Source organism: Megascapheus bottae, chromosome 10 (assembly GCF_031878675.1).
Source record: "Megascapheus bottae isolate mThoBot1 chromosome 10, mThoBot2.hap1, whole genome shotgun sequence".
In the NCBI taxonomy this organism is placed as follows: Eukaryota; Metazoa; Chordata; class Mammalia; order Rodentia; family Geomyidae; genus Megascapheus; species Megascapheus bottae.
The window spans coordinates 56,308,060-56,324,446 of NC_143518.1; the positions used below are offsets into that span (position 1 = coordinate 56,308,060).

The 16,387-nt window shown below is 50.2% G+C and overlaps 1 protein-coding gene across 5 annotated transcripts in view; it reads right to left on the reverse strand.

The window, feature by feature from the left end:
- Positions 1-3,164: 3,164 nt before the first annotated feature.
- Sox13 (SRY-box transcription factor 13) overlaps positions 3,165-16,387 on the reverse strand; it is a 51,247-nt gene continuing 38,024 nt past the window's right edge. The window contains exons 6-16 of one of the 5 annotated variants that reach the window (XM_090341373.1): positions 16,284-16,352; positions 15,881-15,995; positions 7,911-8,003; positions 7,184-7,269; positions 6,568-6,730; positions 6,171-6,280; positions 5,934-6,030; positions 5,452-5,595; positions 4,798-5,014; positions 3,984-4,005; positions 3,165-3,861 (exon numbers count right to left, since the gene is read on the reverse strand). In XM_090341373.1, coding sequence (XP_090197499.1) covers positions 3,811-3,861; positions 3,984-4,005; positions 4,798-5,014; positions 5,452-5,595; positions 5,934-6,030; positions 6,171-6,280; positions 6,568-6,730; positions 7,184-7,269; positions 7,911-8,003; positions 15,881-15,995; positions 16,284-16,352 — 1,167 coding nt within the window. In that variant the 3' untranslated portion in view covers positions 3,165-3,810. Of the gene's footprint in view, positions 4,006-4,797; positions 5,015-5,451; positions 5,596-5,933; positions 6,031-6,170; positions 6,281-6,567; positions 6,731-7,183; positions 7,270-7,910; positions 8,004-15,880; positions 15,996-16,283; positions 16,353-16,387 lie in introns of all 5 variants that reach the window. The other 4 variants (XM_090341369.1, XM_090341368.1, XM_090341372.1 and 1 more) reach the window with 4 other exon arrangements.

Sequence of the window (16,387 nt, forward strand, 5' to 3'; positions counted from 1 at the left end):
GGCCGCTGGGACCTTTGAGGGCCGGGGATGTGGTATAGCCAGGCCCACCAAGGCCAAGTCTCAAGGGCTGCCTATCCTGGGGCCTAGAGGTCACGGGCACAGGCACCTGTGGACTACACGGCAGTGTCCCCTTCAGGCTGGCCAGGAGCCATCTCTGCAGCAGAGAGCAGAGCTAACCACTGAGGCTAGCTTTGCTTCTACCTCCTGGGACCACCATGGCACCATGTCAGGGACACGGGTTGCAGTGGCCAGCAGGATGTGGCTGGGACTCAGATCTGTCCTGTGCCCCTGTGTCCCAAGCCACCAAGCCACCATCTGCATGGACAAAGTTTCTGTGGTCCCACTTCTTTGAGAAACCTATTTTTTCTCCAGGCTTCCTGAGAATGGGTGGGTTGGCCATGTCCACTTATTCTCCCATCACTGCCACCTGGGCTCCTGGCTATGTACTAGGCCTGTAAGATATGGGCCCCAGCCCAGGGGCCTCTTCTGGGACCCTGCATGAGTGTGCCTGGCAAAGTCCACCTTCCCAGTGTCCTCAGTTGGCAGGAGGCAGAGAACAGCCTGTGCTCCTACATTCCTGGTTAACATCCAGGACACTGTTCTGTTTCTGCCACCCACCTGGCCCCAGCCAGCCAGCCTCACGTGGGGCCCCAGCTTGTGTAAGACTAAGGTGGAGGCTGGCTCAGCAGGTAGACTGACATGGGCAGGACAAAGGTACTTGCATGACCTTTGGCAGCGCTGGCCACAGAGGACGCAGCAGCAAGAATCAGGACTCACAAATGGGTTGGGTTTGTTTGGAAGAGGGGGATCTGGAGGCAGAGAGTGAAGCTAGAAGTTAGGCTGAGCTCTCCACAGCGCTAGGGGGGCTACCCCGACCCAGAGGCCGGGCACAGCCAGCGAGGGACCTTTTCCCACTGGAGCCGGCTTTGTAGCTCTATCTCTGCCAGGCAGAGACGGGGCAAAAGACAGAGGGCCAGGGCTATCCATAGTGGGCTAGGAAAGTCCAGCAGCCAGGAGTCTTGGGGAAGTCTTCCACTCCCACCTTTGTAGCAGGGGGACCCACCACACCTCTCATCACCATCTAGTTTAGAAAATCCTCCCAGCATTCAGGAATCTGCCGAAAGATACGCTTCTGAACATTTTCACTGGAAAATTGTTCTTTTGTTAAATCAATAATGACCCTGGAGGCTTTCATCTGAGTCCAAGGTCAACGTCACCAGCTGCCCCCACCCTTGCCTCCACAGCAACTCTGAGGAAAGCACTTTTCCTTCCTGTCACATTTTAGTCACCCTTTCTAGACCAAGCATCCATGAACTTAACATTCCTGCGAGGCCCTAGCCCTCAAGGATCCCTTTAGCTTTCCTCCCGACAAGATGTCTGCTCTAGGTTGTTTCCTGACAATAGCCTTTTCTAGCAACAGGGTCGGTACCAGTATGATACACAACTCCTTTGTTTGTGAACATAAAACCCGTTAATCCAGCCCATCTCTCTTAAGAATTGCCATTTAGGGGCCGGGACTTTGGCCTAGTGGTTAAAGTGCTTGCCTAGCATGCACGAAGACCCGGGTTCGATTCCTCAGTACCACATACCTAGAAAAAAAGCCAGAAGTGGTGCTGAGGCTCAAGTGGTAGAGCTCTAGCCTTGAGAAAGTCCAAGGACAGTGCTCAGGCCCTGAGCTCAAGCCCAGGACTGGCAAAAAAAAAAAAAAAAAGAATTGCCCTTTAGTCTTGCTGTACGTGTTTTATAAACGGATGGGCCTTTTAAACCACAGAAGTTATTGTTTAGTGTATCTTCATTAGTAGACATTTTGGTGAGTTTCAGGTTTTTTGTCTCCTTCAGGCATCGCTTCTCCAGTGACAATTAGGCCTTTGAAATCCTCCTTCAAAGCATAACATTAAAGACTTGGCTGCTTTCCGATCAGTATGCGGGTGTCTGTGAGTCCTCTTGTGGGGTGAACATCCAGTCGTCACCAGATTCTCAAGAGCTTGTTCTCCCAAAGACCCCAACCCGGAAGGAAGGTTTAAGCCCTGTTTTCAGCTTGTGGACCGTGAGGCCCCCGACGCCCACCAGCTGCCACCAGGGGGCAGTGATGCGCAGACTGAGCAGCACACAGGATCCCTGGGCTCAGGCCAGCTTTCCCCTCCCCCCTCCATCCCCAGCCCTCCTCCCCTGCAAGGGTCAGATCCTGAAATGGTCCATCTTTATTATGCCATCAGAAACAAATGTGCTGGTTAAGTTACTCATCATTATCTTATTATTATTAACAAAATAAAGCACTATCTATGTTTACAGTCATAAAAAAGAAACAGCCTGGAGAAAAGGAGGAGAGGGGACCCCGTGGGGAGGCAGAAGAGATGCACCCGGCACCAACTCCACATCTGGTCCTGGTGGAGTTCAGGGTCTAGGGCTGTTCCAGATCTTTGGAGCTGGGTGCCTACGGGCTTTGATTTAATATACGGAGACAACTGGAGCTGACGGTCTTGGTTCCCTTCTATGGAGGATGGAGAAGAGGAAGGAAAGGGGCAGGCCGGCTAGGATGAAGCCAAGACCAAGGAGCCACCTACCCCAGGCTCATGAAGGAGGGAGAGAACAGCCGCCATGGAGGGCGTCTGTCCTCCAGCCCCCACCCCTAGGACAGGCTGGGACCCGGGCTGGAGCACCAGGACAAAGCCCCTTGTAGGCCGAGGCACCTTCTCAGGCTGCTCAGAGCTAAAAATGGCTCCATAGGAACAGAGTGCTAGCAGAGCCAGGGAGGGAGAGAAGCGGTGAGCAGGCGAGGAAGGCTGCTGGGCCAGGGGCAGGGAGGCCAGGGCCTGCGGAGACCCAGAGAATCCAAAGGGCATCATAGGAGGTGGTGACAAAACTGAGAAACAAAGAAGAGGGCCTCGCAGAGGAACAAGGACAGAATGAGAAATGCACACAGGACACACAGAACCTGAGATGCCCAGACTGACAAAGAGGTAGCAATTTGGGGACAAGGAGAAGCATAGGAGAGACCCCCAGAGAAGCAAGAGTGGCCCCCAGACGCACACCTGCAGGAACTCGGCACACGTGGCTGGCACATAGTGGGCACTCAATAAATATCTGTGCAATGACTGGATGTAGACGCGTGTGTGCACACGGACGCAGGGGAGCGCATGCACTGCACACGGGGGGGGGGGGAGGGGGGCACGCAGCATACACACAGGAGAGCGTGCGCAGCAGCCAGAGGCACGATGGGCTTGGCAGAGACAGACCGCGAGGGACAGCCAGAGCCTTTTGTACAAGGTACAAAGTGATCTTGGTGATGGAAGAGTGATCTGGGAGCGCGTGGGAGGGGGCACTGGTCCCACAGAGGGTGGCGAGTTCAGCCAGGATCATGGAAACAAAGCATGTGGCCCCAGGGGGAGGGGTGTGTAGCTGCCATGCCATCCCCAGGTAGGTAGACATGCAGAGAGAAGGGTCATCCAGTGTCCTAGGTGTTTAGCCCTAAGGGGCAAGGAACTCAGCCAGCTCAGCCATCACCACCAAGCCAGCCGTGTGGCCTGGGCCCACGGCGCCTCAGGAGTGCCCAAGAGGTGGCGGGGACGACGCTCTCGGCGTGTGTATCTACAGGTATACAGCTCTGCCATCTCCTGGGCATGCCCAAGTCCAAGTACCAACAATCGACCAGGCCAGCTGGCTGCACCCATTCAGGTGGGGACAAGGTGTTCCCCAGGGGAGCAGAGGGGCCATGCCGGCCGCCGGGTTCAGTCTGTGAGCACCACTAGCTCCCCATCACTCTTGTCTTCGCCCTCTGAGTCCTCATCCTCACTGTACCGGTACATCTCGTCATCCGCCACCGAGTGTCTGTCGTCCGTGCCCTCCACCGCCTCCCTGAGGCTGCAGGTGTTGATGATGACGGGCATGTTGGGGTCCAGGCTCTGGGGGATATAGTGGTCCCCCAGGGGCTGGGCCAGGGGCACACCTGCGGCCCGAGGGAACAGGACGTCGGAGGAGCTCACCTGGATCTGGCCAGCCTGTGGGCTGAGGCAGAGAAAGACCCGTCACAAATGTACCCCTCACGACCCCTGCCCCAGGCTGCCCTCCCCAGGTCACGCACTCCCACCCAGCCCTCCCCTGTCTGGGCTCGGGGTCACATCCTGGCCCTGGTGTGCTTTCCTTAACATCCTTTTTGGGGGTACCACTACTGGGGGGCAGGCTTGAACTCAAGGCTTGAGTGCTTCAGCCAATGCACCACTTCCGGCTTTTGGGACCTCATGGACTTTCCTGACCAGGCTTCGGATCTCAGCCTCCTGGGTAACTAGGGTTCACGGGCCTGAGCTGGTATACTTTCGGAAGACCAAACACACTGGCAGCTGCACATCCAGGGCCGGGGGTGTGTTCTCCGCGGCTGTGTACGAGCCTCTCTTTTTGTAAAATCATACGGTTTAAATAGAGGCCCTCGCTGCTATTCCTATGTCTCTTTACAGGAAGAAAAACAATGTCAGGAATCTTCCAGTAGGAGGGTGATTGCTTTTAACAGTGAGTTCATCAGAACAGGGTCTCGGGGACCTTTTTCCCGGGAGGGGGGGGGGGGTGCGCGGTGCGCGTGCACGTAGCTCAGGTCAGAAGAATGACCAAGTGTGCACCACAGTCACCTACAGCCATTCCCTATCACCCTGGGAGTCACGCAGGCCCAGCCACACATGCCGCACGGGAGGGAAGCTCACAGTCAGCAGGCACACACAGCATCCCCAAAGCCGGCCACACAGGGACACCCAGCCTCTTGCAACAGCCACACACACCGTCGCCGCCGCCTGGGGAGGGCCTGCTCACGGGATCACGTAGCTCTGGCGGGCATCTTGGCGCCGCGTCCTCATCAGGGCCTTGTATTCACCCACGCGCAGCCGCTTGCCCTCCACGATGCAGGTGCGCTTGGGCCTGGGCTTGTACTTATAATCCGGGTACTTTTCCAGGTGCTGCCGGCTCAGCCGTGCCTGTTCCTCGTAGTAGGGCTGTTTCTCCTGGTTTGTCATGGACTTCCAGCGGGAACCTAGGCCAGCCCCCCAGGGGCAGGCGGTCAAGGCTGGGGGTCTTCTCATTCTCCCCAGCCCTGTAAATGGCCCTGCAAGCCCTAGGAAGACTCTGGTCCCCACAGGGGCATAAAGAGATCATGCATGCGTGTAAGCCCGTGTCCAAAGCCCAGGATGCCCCCTGCACATAGCCAGCTCCAGGGGTTCGAGCAGGAGTATGACCACTTAGGGAGAGTTCAGAGGACTGAAAACACTGTCTGACTGACATCTCGAGTTTGCAGGAAAGTTGCTACCAGAACAGCCCCATGGTGGTCCACAAACTCCAGAGCCAGCCGCCTAACACATCCCCTGAATTCCTGTATCCTCATCGGAACATCACCAAGTCCAAAGCACACTCGGGGTTCTCTGCCATTAGGACCCGCTAGGCCGCCACCCCCGGATACTCAGAACCCCTTACCAAGGATCTTGCTGATGCTGGAGTTGTGCATGTCTGGAAAGGCTTGGAGGATCTTCCTCCTCTCATCCTTGGCCCACACCATGAAGGCATTCATGGGTCTCTTGATGTGGCTGCTGTTCCGGGACTCAGGGAAGTGGCGGGAGCCTGGGAAGAGTGGGATGGGTAATAGAGTCGGCTGAACATCCATCCTGGAGCTGGCAACATAGCATTCCCCAATATGACCACCAGATGGCGCGATGGAGACGCCTGAGTAGCCAAGCCCAGGTAAGCAAGACCCGCTCTCAGCGGTAGCACAGGAAACCTCCGAGGCAAGCAAGTATGGTAAGGAGTCCAGCATAGGAGGATGGAGGAAACCAGAGCTACAGCACCTAGCAGAGGACTGGAGGGGCAGCCATCACAAGACGCACGAAAGCAGACCCAGAGACAGCTAAGGGAGACACGCAGGGATGATGGATCAGAGACAGACACAAACAAGTGCTCACCATCCATGTCACAGCTCAGCATGGCTTCTTCCAGTGGGTGCACACAGCTTTCCTCCAGTCGCTCCTTGGCTGGGGACGAGTCCAGACTGATGAGGTCCTGGGGTTGACATGGGTGGCCTGTGCTTCAGCATCTCCGGTGTCACCCTCTCTTCCCTGTGGCCTGCCCCTGGGGTGGCCTCAGCCTCACATCTCCCCTGACCCATTCCTGTTCTCGAGGGCAGTGGCCTCCCTGTGTACCTTGCGGAAGGGCGGGTTGGGGGGGCCCTCCATGGCCCCACTGTGGCTGTGCAGCAGCTGCCGGGCGTCCTGGATGGCCTTGGTGACTGCGTCCCCTTCGCCCAGGAAGCCTGCCAGAGAGGGTGGAAGAAGGTGGCATGAAAGCTGAGGGTGTCGCCCAGGCTGAGCTTCATGCCACGCCAGGCCGGGAGTTACCTGGCTTAGGGCTTCCCACCCCTCCACGCCCATCTCCACTGGAGCCTCTGGGGACTGCCCCGAGAAACAGCAGGGGGCAGAGGAGGAACCCCTCGTTTTAAAAACTAAGCCCAGAGAAGGGCTGGCCAGGCCCATAGCGCATACCCAACTCCTTGGACGTCCTCAGAGGGCCGACAGGAAAGTGAGAAGGAAGAACACTTACCTAGAGGCAGGCTCGGGGGGCTGGACTGCAGGTCCCGAGTGGGGGCTCCATGGCTAGGGGGGCGCGGCCCACAGTTGTTCATTTTCAGGCCTGGAGAGCTGGAGCTGGAGGGCAGCTCAGGGGCCTTGGGCTTGGCTGTGAGGTTCAGGGGCTGCGAGGGCTCCTGTGGGGAATCCAGGACATCAGTGTAGAAGAGGCACCACAGGAGTCGGGCGTGTGTGACTCACGCCTGTAATCCTAGCGACTCAGGAGGCTGAGATCTGAGAGTGGAAGCTGGAAGCCATCCCCGGCAGGAAAGCCCATGAGACTCATCTCCAGTTAACCAGCACAAAGCCAGAAGTGGTGCTGTGGCTCAAAGCAGCAGAGGGCTAGCCTTGAGGGAAAAAGCTCAGGGACAGCACCAAACCCCAGGACCACCACCACCAACAAAAATGGACACCAAAGGAGACCCCACGGGAGGGATAGTGGACACAAGGGGGCAGTGAGCCAAGCACACCCAGGGTAGACAGAGAGATAGGAAACACAGACACAGAGGAGCAAGGTAAACAAGCACTAAAGAGGGTCGTCAGCCACGGGGGTGAGGGCAGGAGCCCCAGGCTGGCTGTGGAAACAGTACCTGCAGGGGCTGGTGGGTGGCCAAGGCCCCAGGCCTCTTCACCACAGGGGCAGCAGGGCTATGCAGCAACTGCAGCGGGTACTCCACTGTGGAAAAGCAGCAGGGGGAAAGGTCCCGGATGAGCACAGAGCAGCAGGCACCTTGTTGGTGGGATGCCACATGGCAGGGTGGGTCTGGCCTGACCTGGCTCCAAGCACTACCTGTCTCAGCTTCAAGGCAACACCAGAGCCTGTCCTCTCCTCCCCGGCTGCCCCTGCATGCTGGCGGGCATTGTCATGCTGGGCCACCCTTCCCGGCACACTCTCAACAGTCTCCCACAGGGCAGTAAGGGGGGACACGCCTCCTCCAGGCAGCAGGCACTGGCACTCCATGCCTGCTGGGTGGAGGGGCAATACGTGGCCAGCTGCCTTCAGCATGTGTCATGTGTACTATCCCTATAATACGGTGCCATTGCATGGCAGGTGATAAGGGCTTGTTTGCTATATTTATCATTATCTCAGCTCACATCTGAAGAAACAGAAACATCACCCTTCAATGTGCTGCTCACAGAGCTATTAAATAACAGCGGAGAATTGAACCCAGGTCCTCCAGACTCCACAGCTCTTCCTTCCCCTCGCGGTGGTATTCTTTTCCACCTACCCTTCCTCCACCTTTCCCCACCAGGCCTAGCATCGAGGAGGTAGGACAGCTCAGGTGCAGAGATAAGCCCTGTGTACAAATCACTAACCACATAGCAGGTGCTGATAAGGGCCCAGAGGTGGGTTGTCAGGGAACTTTGTTCCAGCAGGCTTCCTGGTAGAGGCGAGATGTGAGCTAGTGCCTGTGGGGTGGGCAGGATGCAAACAGGTAGAGATGGAGTGGTAGGGTGTGAGAGAGATAGAGAATGAAACGGGGCTCATAGAAAGGGTCAGCCTGGAAGTATGGGACTTTGGACTCTATGTTGTAGACCATGAGCTACTCGGGAACCAGAATGGAAGACTAAAAGGACTGGCTCTATAGACCATCACACTCCCAGGCAGTTAGAGGCCCAGAGAGTAATTAGGTGTGGCCCTTTACGGTCACAATGATCTCAACAACACCTCCACGGGATACTGCCTTCAGTACCCGCTCACATCCTACCATCCACAGGCAACACAGAAGGGTCCACGGCCTACAAAGTCACCCCCAGAGCCTGTCCCCTGATTGACTTCTCCATCCATTCACATCCCAGTCCTTCCAGGGCCTCTGCCTGGACCACTACCCCAGCATCCAACTGCATCCTGCACATCCCTCTCAGGACCTCATCAAATGGCCCCTCCTCAGGAAGCCTTCTTTACCTACTGTCCAACTAGAAATAAGAGGGAATGTTTGGCTGCTGGGCCTTGCTATGACACTGGACCTTGCTATGACACAGTCCTGTGTGAACATTGAAAAACTACAGGTGATTAACTCTCTAATCATCTGGCACAATCCCAGTGGGGGGAAAAAAAAACACAGACATGGAAAAAAACAAACACACAAGGTAAGGTGACTCCTCCAAAAGTCAACAATTTCTCAGTGACAGTCTCTTAACGATAGTGAAGAATCACAAATAAGGCAGGAGAATGACTGCAAGACCAATCAACTAAATTAAAGACATGTATAAACACCTGAATGAATTCATTCCGAGTATACAGCAGTTGAGTGAAACAAGGAAGGCAATGAGAAGCTCAATAAGTCAAAAGAAAAAAAAAAAAAAACAAAAAAAACCTCAGATGAAAGCCTCACCGATAAACTGGCTCAAGTTGAAGATAGAATACCAGGGTCTGAAGACAAGGTAGATGAATTAGAACGCTGGGACTAAGATAAAGAGGCAAAAAATAAGTATGAACAGAACACACGAGACCATTGACAGACCAAACCTACATGTCATGGGCAGAAAATAAGAGCTGTGAACTGAAACCATAGAAAACATATTCAGCAACAACAGCTGATGGGCTGGGAATGTGGTTTAGTGGTAGAGTGCTAGCCTTGCATGCATGAAACCCTGGGTTCAAGTCCTCAGTATCACAGAAGTGGCGCAGTGGCTCAAATGACTCAAAAGCCTTAAGCAAAAGAAGCTCAGAGACAGTGCCCAGGCTCTGAGTTCAAGCCTCGGGACTGGAAAAAATAAATAGAAAAGAAAAAGAGAGAAAGAGAGAGGGAGAAAGAGAAGGAGAGAGAAAGGGGGGGCGGGGGGTGGGGGAGAAAACCAACCCAGCAGAAAATTTCCCAAATCTTGAGAAAGATATAGTCAGTCATCCAGGTAAAGGAAGCATTTAGGAAACTCTACATCAAATTAGTTTTGTTTGCTGAACCAGGAAAGCACATTGAAAGCTGCAAAAGAGAATTGCATAGTCACATATAAAGGCAAATCTCATCAGAACATCATCTCTAAACAAACAGCAAAAGCGAGGAGGGTATGTATGGAGTGACATACTTCAAGCCCTCCCCCCACCAAAAACAAACCAAAACAAACAAACAAAACACAATGAAAACCTAGATTGTAGCAAGCAGAGCTAGCCTTCATAACTGAAGGAGAAATAAAAACTAAAAACTGTGATAAATAAAAACTAATCCAGCACTTTATAAAATGTCCTACCCACAGAAGAGAACTACAAACATGAAAATACAGGAAAAAATAAATCTCAGCCAGACCCTGGTGGCTCACATCTATAATTCTAGCTATTTGGGAAGCTGCAATCTGAGGGTCATAGTTCAAAGCTAGTCAGAACAGAAAAATCCAAGACTCTTAGCTCCAATAACTACCAAAATCCGAGCCAGGTGTGGTGGCTCACGCCTATAATCCTAGCTACTCAGGAGGTTGAGATCTGAGGATCACGGTTCAAAGCCAGCCAGGGTACGAAAGACCATGAGACTCTTATCTCTAATGAACCTCTAGAAAACCAAAAGTGGCACTAAAGCTCAAGGGGTCTGACAGTAGCCTTGAGCTGAAGAGCTGAGAGGCAGTGCCCAGGCCAAGAGTCCAAGCCCCATGATCGGGGTAAAAAAACAATCAAACAACAACAACAAAAACAAAACAAAACAAAGCAGAGGTATGGTTCAAGTGGCAAACTAGCCATGAGTGAAAAAGCAAGAACCAAGTCCTGAGTTTAATGCCCTAATATTACCCTCCTCTTACAAAAGGAATAAATCTCTTTAGATGAGTAGAGAAGATTAGCAAAGAAATAAACACTACTAAGCAACAGAATGATAGGAATATCTAAATACTTTTCAATAATAAATCTGAGTGCTAATGTTCAAAATTCTATAATCCCAAAACACAGACAGGATTAAAAACCAGAAGAAAGGTGGCTCAAGCTCCAGTGGCTCACACATGTCATCTTAGGTACTCAGGACGCTGAGATCTGAGGATCACAGTTTAAAGCCAGCACTGGTGGAAAACTTGTTTATATCCAATTAACCACCAGAAATCTGGAAGTGGTGCTGTGGCCCAGGCCCTGAGTTCAAGCCCCATAATAGACAGAAGAAAAAAAGAAAAAGAAAGAAAACTGTAACTCATTGGCAAAGACAAACACAGGCTTAAAGTAATGAATAGTAATAAATGGAGGCAGATGTTCCAAACAAATGAAGCAAGCAGAAATAGATGTATTCATATCTGAAAAAGCAGACTTCAAGCCAGAATTAGTCAGAAGAGACAAAGAAGTATATTTCATATTGATAAAGGGAACAAGCCATCAGGAGGATATAACAATTGTAAACATACACACAAAATGTCAGGGCACCCAATTTCATAAAGCAAACACTACTGGACATAAAAGCACTGCTGGATTCAACACAATAATTGTAGATGACTCTAATACCCCACTTGCCAATAGGTAGGTCATTCAGACCAAAACAATATATCAACAAAGAAACTTCAGAATTAGATGACACTATAGATCAAACATACTCGGAATTATCTGCACACTTTCTCATCCAACCACCACAGAACACACATTCTCAGCAGTCCATAGAACTTTCTCCAAAATAGATCGTATTTTACAACACACAGCATTTCTTAACAAATGCAAGAAAATTGAAATCATTTGCCATATTTTCTCATACCACTATGGAATAAAACTAGAAATCAACAGTACGAGAACCACAGAAACTGCCTAACCTGAGGAGATTGAACCACAGTCTACAGGATCAGTAGGTCTCCAAAACAAATAAACAAATAATAAGTAAGGCTGAGAGTTTGGCCTAGTGGGAGAGTGCTTGCCTAGCATGCACGATGACCTGGATTCGATTCTTCAGTATCACATACATAGAAAAAGCGGTGCTGTGGCTCAAGTGGTAGAGCTCTAGCCTTGAGAAAGCCCAAGGACAGTGCTCAGGCCCTGAGCTCAAGTGTAGGACTGCCAGAGAGGGAGAGAGAGAGAGAGAGAGACAGAGACAGACAGAGACAGAGACAGACAGAGACAGAGAGACAGAGACAGAGACAGAGACAGAGAGGGAGAAAGAGAAAGCAAGAAAGCCGGCACTGTAATCATAGCTGCTCAGGAGGGTGAGACCTGAGGATCACAGTTCAAAGCCAGCCTGGCACGAAAATCTGTAAAATTCTTATCTCCAATTAACCACTGGAAAACCAGAAGTGGTGCTGTGGCTCAAGGGGTAGGGCACTAGCCTTGAGCTGAAGAGCTCAGGGACAACAACCAAGCCCAGAGTTCAAGTCTCACCACTGACCAAAATAACAATAATAATAATTTGGGGCTGGGAGTTTGGCCTAGTGGTAGAGTGCTTGCCTAGCATGCATGAAGACCAGGGTTCAATTTCTCAGTACGACATACATAGAAAAAAGACAGAAGTGCTGCTGAGGCTCAAGTGGTAGAGCTCTAGCCTTGAGAAAGTCTAAGAACAGTGCTCAGGCCCTGAGTTCAAGCCCAGGACTGACAAAAAAAAAAAAAAAAAAAAAAAAGACCCGGGTCCAATTCCTTGGTACCACATGCATAGGGAAAAAAAAGCCAGAAGTGGTTCTGTGGCTCAAGTGGTAGAGCTCTAGCCTTAAGAAAGCCTAAGGACAGTGCTCAGGCCCTGAGCCCAAGTCCAGGACTGGCAAAAAATAAAATAATACTAATAATAGTACTACTACTACTAATAATAATAATAATAATAATAATAATAATAATGGGAAATTAGAAAATACCTAGAATCAAATGGAAATGAAAGCTCAGAACCTTTGAGCAAAGCTTATACAACTACTTTCATTAAAAAGTCTAATAAGTGTTCTTAATTAACCTAAAAAATGTGTCTCAAGCTCTTAGAAAAACAAGAACAAGTCTAACCCCAAATCAGTAGATGCAAAAAAATAATAAACACGGGCAAAATTTAATAAAATAGAAACTAAAAAAAAGTCAATGAAATAAATACTTCTTTGAGAAGACAAACAACATCACTAAACTCTTAGCCAAATTAAACAAAAAGAAGGGGAAGAAGACCTAAATTAATAAAATTATACATGAGGGGACAGCACAACAAACACCAATGAAATTCAGAGGATTATTTGGTAATATTTTGAAAGTTTATATCCCAAGAAACGGGAAAACTGAAAAGAAATAGGTAACTTTTAGACATACATGAATTACTGAAAATTGAACCAAAAGGATATAAACAAATTCAGATCTATAATGAACTACATGACTAAAGTAATAATGAACCCAACAGAGAAAGCCCTGAACTAAGTGGATTTACTGATGAATTCTGTTAGACCTTTAAAGAACTAACACCAATGTTTCTCGTACTATTCCATAAAACAGAAAATGAGAGAATACTATCAAACCCATTCTATAAAACTAATAGTTGCTTGATACCAAAACTGGTTAAAGTCACAATGAAAAAGAAGTATAGACCAGTTTCCCTAAAGAACACAACACAAAAATTCTCAATAAATTAAAAAAAGCAAATTTTTTTTTTTTGTCAGTTGTAGGACTTGAACCCTGGGCCTGGGCATTGTCCCTGAACTCTTCAGCTCAAGGCTACTGCCCTACCCCTTGAGCCACAGCACTACTTCCGGTTTTCTGGTTAATTGGAGATAAGAGTCTCACGGACTTTAGTGCCCAGGTTGGCTTTGAACTGTGATCCTCAAATCTCAGCCTCCTGAGTAGCTAGGATTATAGGCGTGAGCCACTGTGCCCGACTTGCAAACTGAATTCAATCAGTTAAAAAATTCATACACTATGATCAAGTTGGTTTTATCCAGGAATCCAAGGATGGTTTAAAATAATAAACTTGGAACTACATATAAATACAATGACAAACTGAAAACGTTCCATCTAAATCAGGAACAAGACAAGTGCATCAGTTCTCTCCACTCTGACTCAGTGTAGGGCTTGAATTCTTCAGCCAGAGCAATTAAGACCTAAGAAATAAAAACCAGGTTCTACTGGCTCACAATTATAATCTTAGAAGGCTGAGATCTGAGGATCACAGTTCAAAGCCAGCCCAGGCAGGAAAGTCTGTGAGACTCTTACCTCCAATTGACCACCAGAAAACCAGAAGCAGAGTGATAGAGCACCAGCCATGAGCTGAAGAGCTCAGGGACAGTGCCTAGGCAGAGTTCAAGCCTCACAATCAACAACAACAACAACAAAGAGAAAGAAAGAAGGGGGGGAGGGCAGAGGACGGGGGTGGGGGGGGGGGGCTGGGAATGTGGCTTAGTGGTAGAGTGCTTGCCTAGCATACATGAAGCCCTGGGTTTGATTCCTCAGTACCACATACACAGAAAAAGCCAGAAGTGGTGCTGTGGCTCAAGTGGTAGAACACTAATCTTGAACACAAAGAAATTCAGAGACAGTGCTCATGCCCTGAGGTTAAGTTAAGCCCCAGAACTGGCAAAAGAAAGAAGGAAAGAGGGCCAGGAGTTTGGCCTAGTGGTAGAGTACAAAGACCTGGGTTCCATTCCTCGGTACCATACACATACAAAAAGCCAGAAGTAGCTGGGCGCAATGGCTCACATCTATAATCCTAGCTACTCAGGTGGCTGAGATCTGAGGATCAAGGTTCAAAACCAGCCCGGCACAAAAAGGACCTGAGACTCTTATCTCCCATTAACCTCTAGAAAAGGAGAAGTGGGGCTTGACTCAAGGGTAAGGTGGTAGCCTTGAGCTGAAGAGCTCAGGGACAATGTCCAGGCCCAGAGTTCAAGCCTCATGACCCACCAAAAAAAAAAAAAAAAAAAAAGAAGGGCCGGGAATTTGGCCTAGTGGTTAAAGTGCTTGCCTAGCATGCACAAAGACCCGGGTTCGATTCCTCGGTACCACATACATAGAAAAAAGCCGGAAGTGGTGCTGAGGCTCAAGTGGTAGAGCTGCTCAAGCCCTGAGTTCAAGCCCCAGGACTGGCAAAAGAAAGAAAGAAAGAAAGAAAGAAAGAAAGAAAGAAAGAAAGAAAGAAAGAAAGAAGAAAGGAAAGGAAATCTTAAAATTCATAGGGAAGCAGGCACTAGAGGCTTACTTCTGTAATCATAGCTCAGAAAGCTGAGATCTGAAGATCACAGTTGAAGCCAGCTTGGGCCGAAAAGTTTGTGAGACCATTATCTCCAATTCACCACCAAAATAAAATACAAGAAGTGGGGCTGTGGATCAGAGTGGCAGAGTAAGCTCAGGGATAGCACCTAGGCCCTGAGTGCAAGCCCTACCACTGAAATAAATAAATTAACACATAAATAAATATCATATGGAAGTATAACAGAGTGAGAAGCAAAGCAATCTAGAGTAAAAAGAGCAAAGCTGGAGGAATTTGACTTCAAATTATACTACAGAGCCACAAGAACAAAAACAACATGAACTGGCATAAAAACGCAGAGAGTGGACAGAAGACCTACAAACATGGCTGCACAGCTAGAACTCTATGGCCAAACTCTGCTGAAGATGCCTCTTCACCAAATGGCACTGGGAAAACGGACTATCCGCATGGGGAAGGCAGAAACAAGATCACTGTCTCTCACCAGCATGAAAAACCTTGATGTAAGAAATTGAAATAGAAACGACTACATGAAAACACTTGAATGCACACACAGGAGTAGGCAATGACTTTCTAAATAGGACCCCAACAGCTCAGTAGGAGTAAGAACTAATAAATGCTTGCCAGGTACCCAGGGCTCACACATATCATCTTAACTACTCAGGAGTCTGGTATCTAAGGATCATGGTTCAAAGCCAGCCCAGGCCAGGCAGGAGACTCAATTCTCCAATTAACCATGAAAATAGCCAGAAGTGGAGCCGTGACCCAAGTGCTAGCCTTGAGTACAAGACGTCAGGGACAGCACAGGAGAAAGTCTTACTAGCTATTCATCAGACAGGGATTCATACACAGAATAGAGCTGGAAAAAAAAATAATTGAAAACAGCAGCTAGGCACAGGGGCTGAAGCCATGTAGCGCTGGGGAGGCAGAGACTGGAAGACGTCTGAGGTCAGCAAATGAAGTTCAGGGATGTTCATTCCAACCAATGTACAGGGGAGCAGGGTGGTGTGTGCTGGTCATGGCTAGCATCGTGGGAAAGCACAAAAAGGAGGATCACAGTCCAGGCTGGCCAGAGCCTGCCTTAAACCTAATCAACGCAAAAAGGGGCTGGAGATGTGGCTCAAGTCAGAGTGTCTACCCATCAAGTATGACGAGACCCTGAATTCAGCCCCCACTACCACCACTCCCTGACCTCAGGAGAAGCCAGGCTTGGTGGTGACCCTTCCCTACACTCACCTGGTTTGCAGGGGATAGGCTGAATGGGCAAAGCCAACTGGGATTCGGGGGTGACAGGCAGAGGCTGGTGGCTTGGGGGGAAGGCTGGGATCATGACATAAGGCATGTTGACCTGCTGAAATCAAGAAAACCTAGTGTGAGTCCCAGGGGGCGGGGAGCCCCTAAAGCGCTCTGCAGCTATGGTCACTGGGGACACAGAGGGTGGACGCATGGAGGAGAGGCACTGAAGACCCACTTAACTCCAGACCCCTCCTCGAGCCCCTATCTCTGTGTCCTTGAGTCTCAGCTGGGAAGGCAACATTCTGGGGCCCTTCCTAGGGTGTGGCCAGAGGGCTCCTGCTGGATCTGCAGCCCGGTTCCCAGCCCCTGCCCCACAGCCCACAGCCCAGCTCCCCACTGTCACCTGTATCTGCTGCTGGAGGAGGTTGATCTTATGCTGCTGCTGGATCAGCTGCTGCTGCTGCTTAGCAATCTGAAGAGGGACAAGTGGCAAGGCGTGGTCATGAC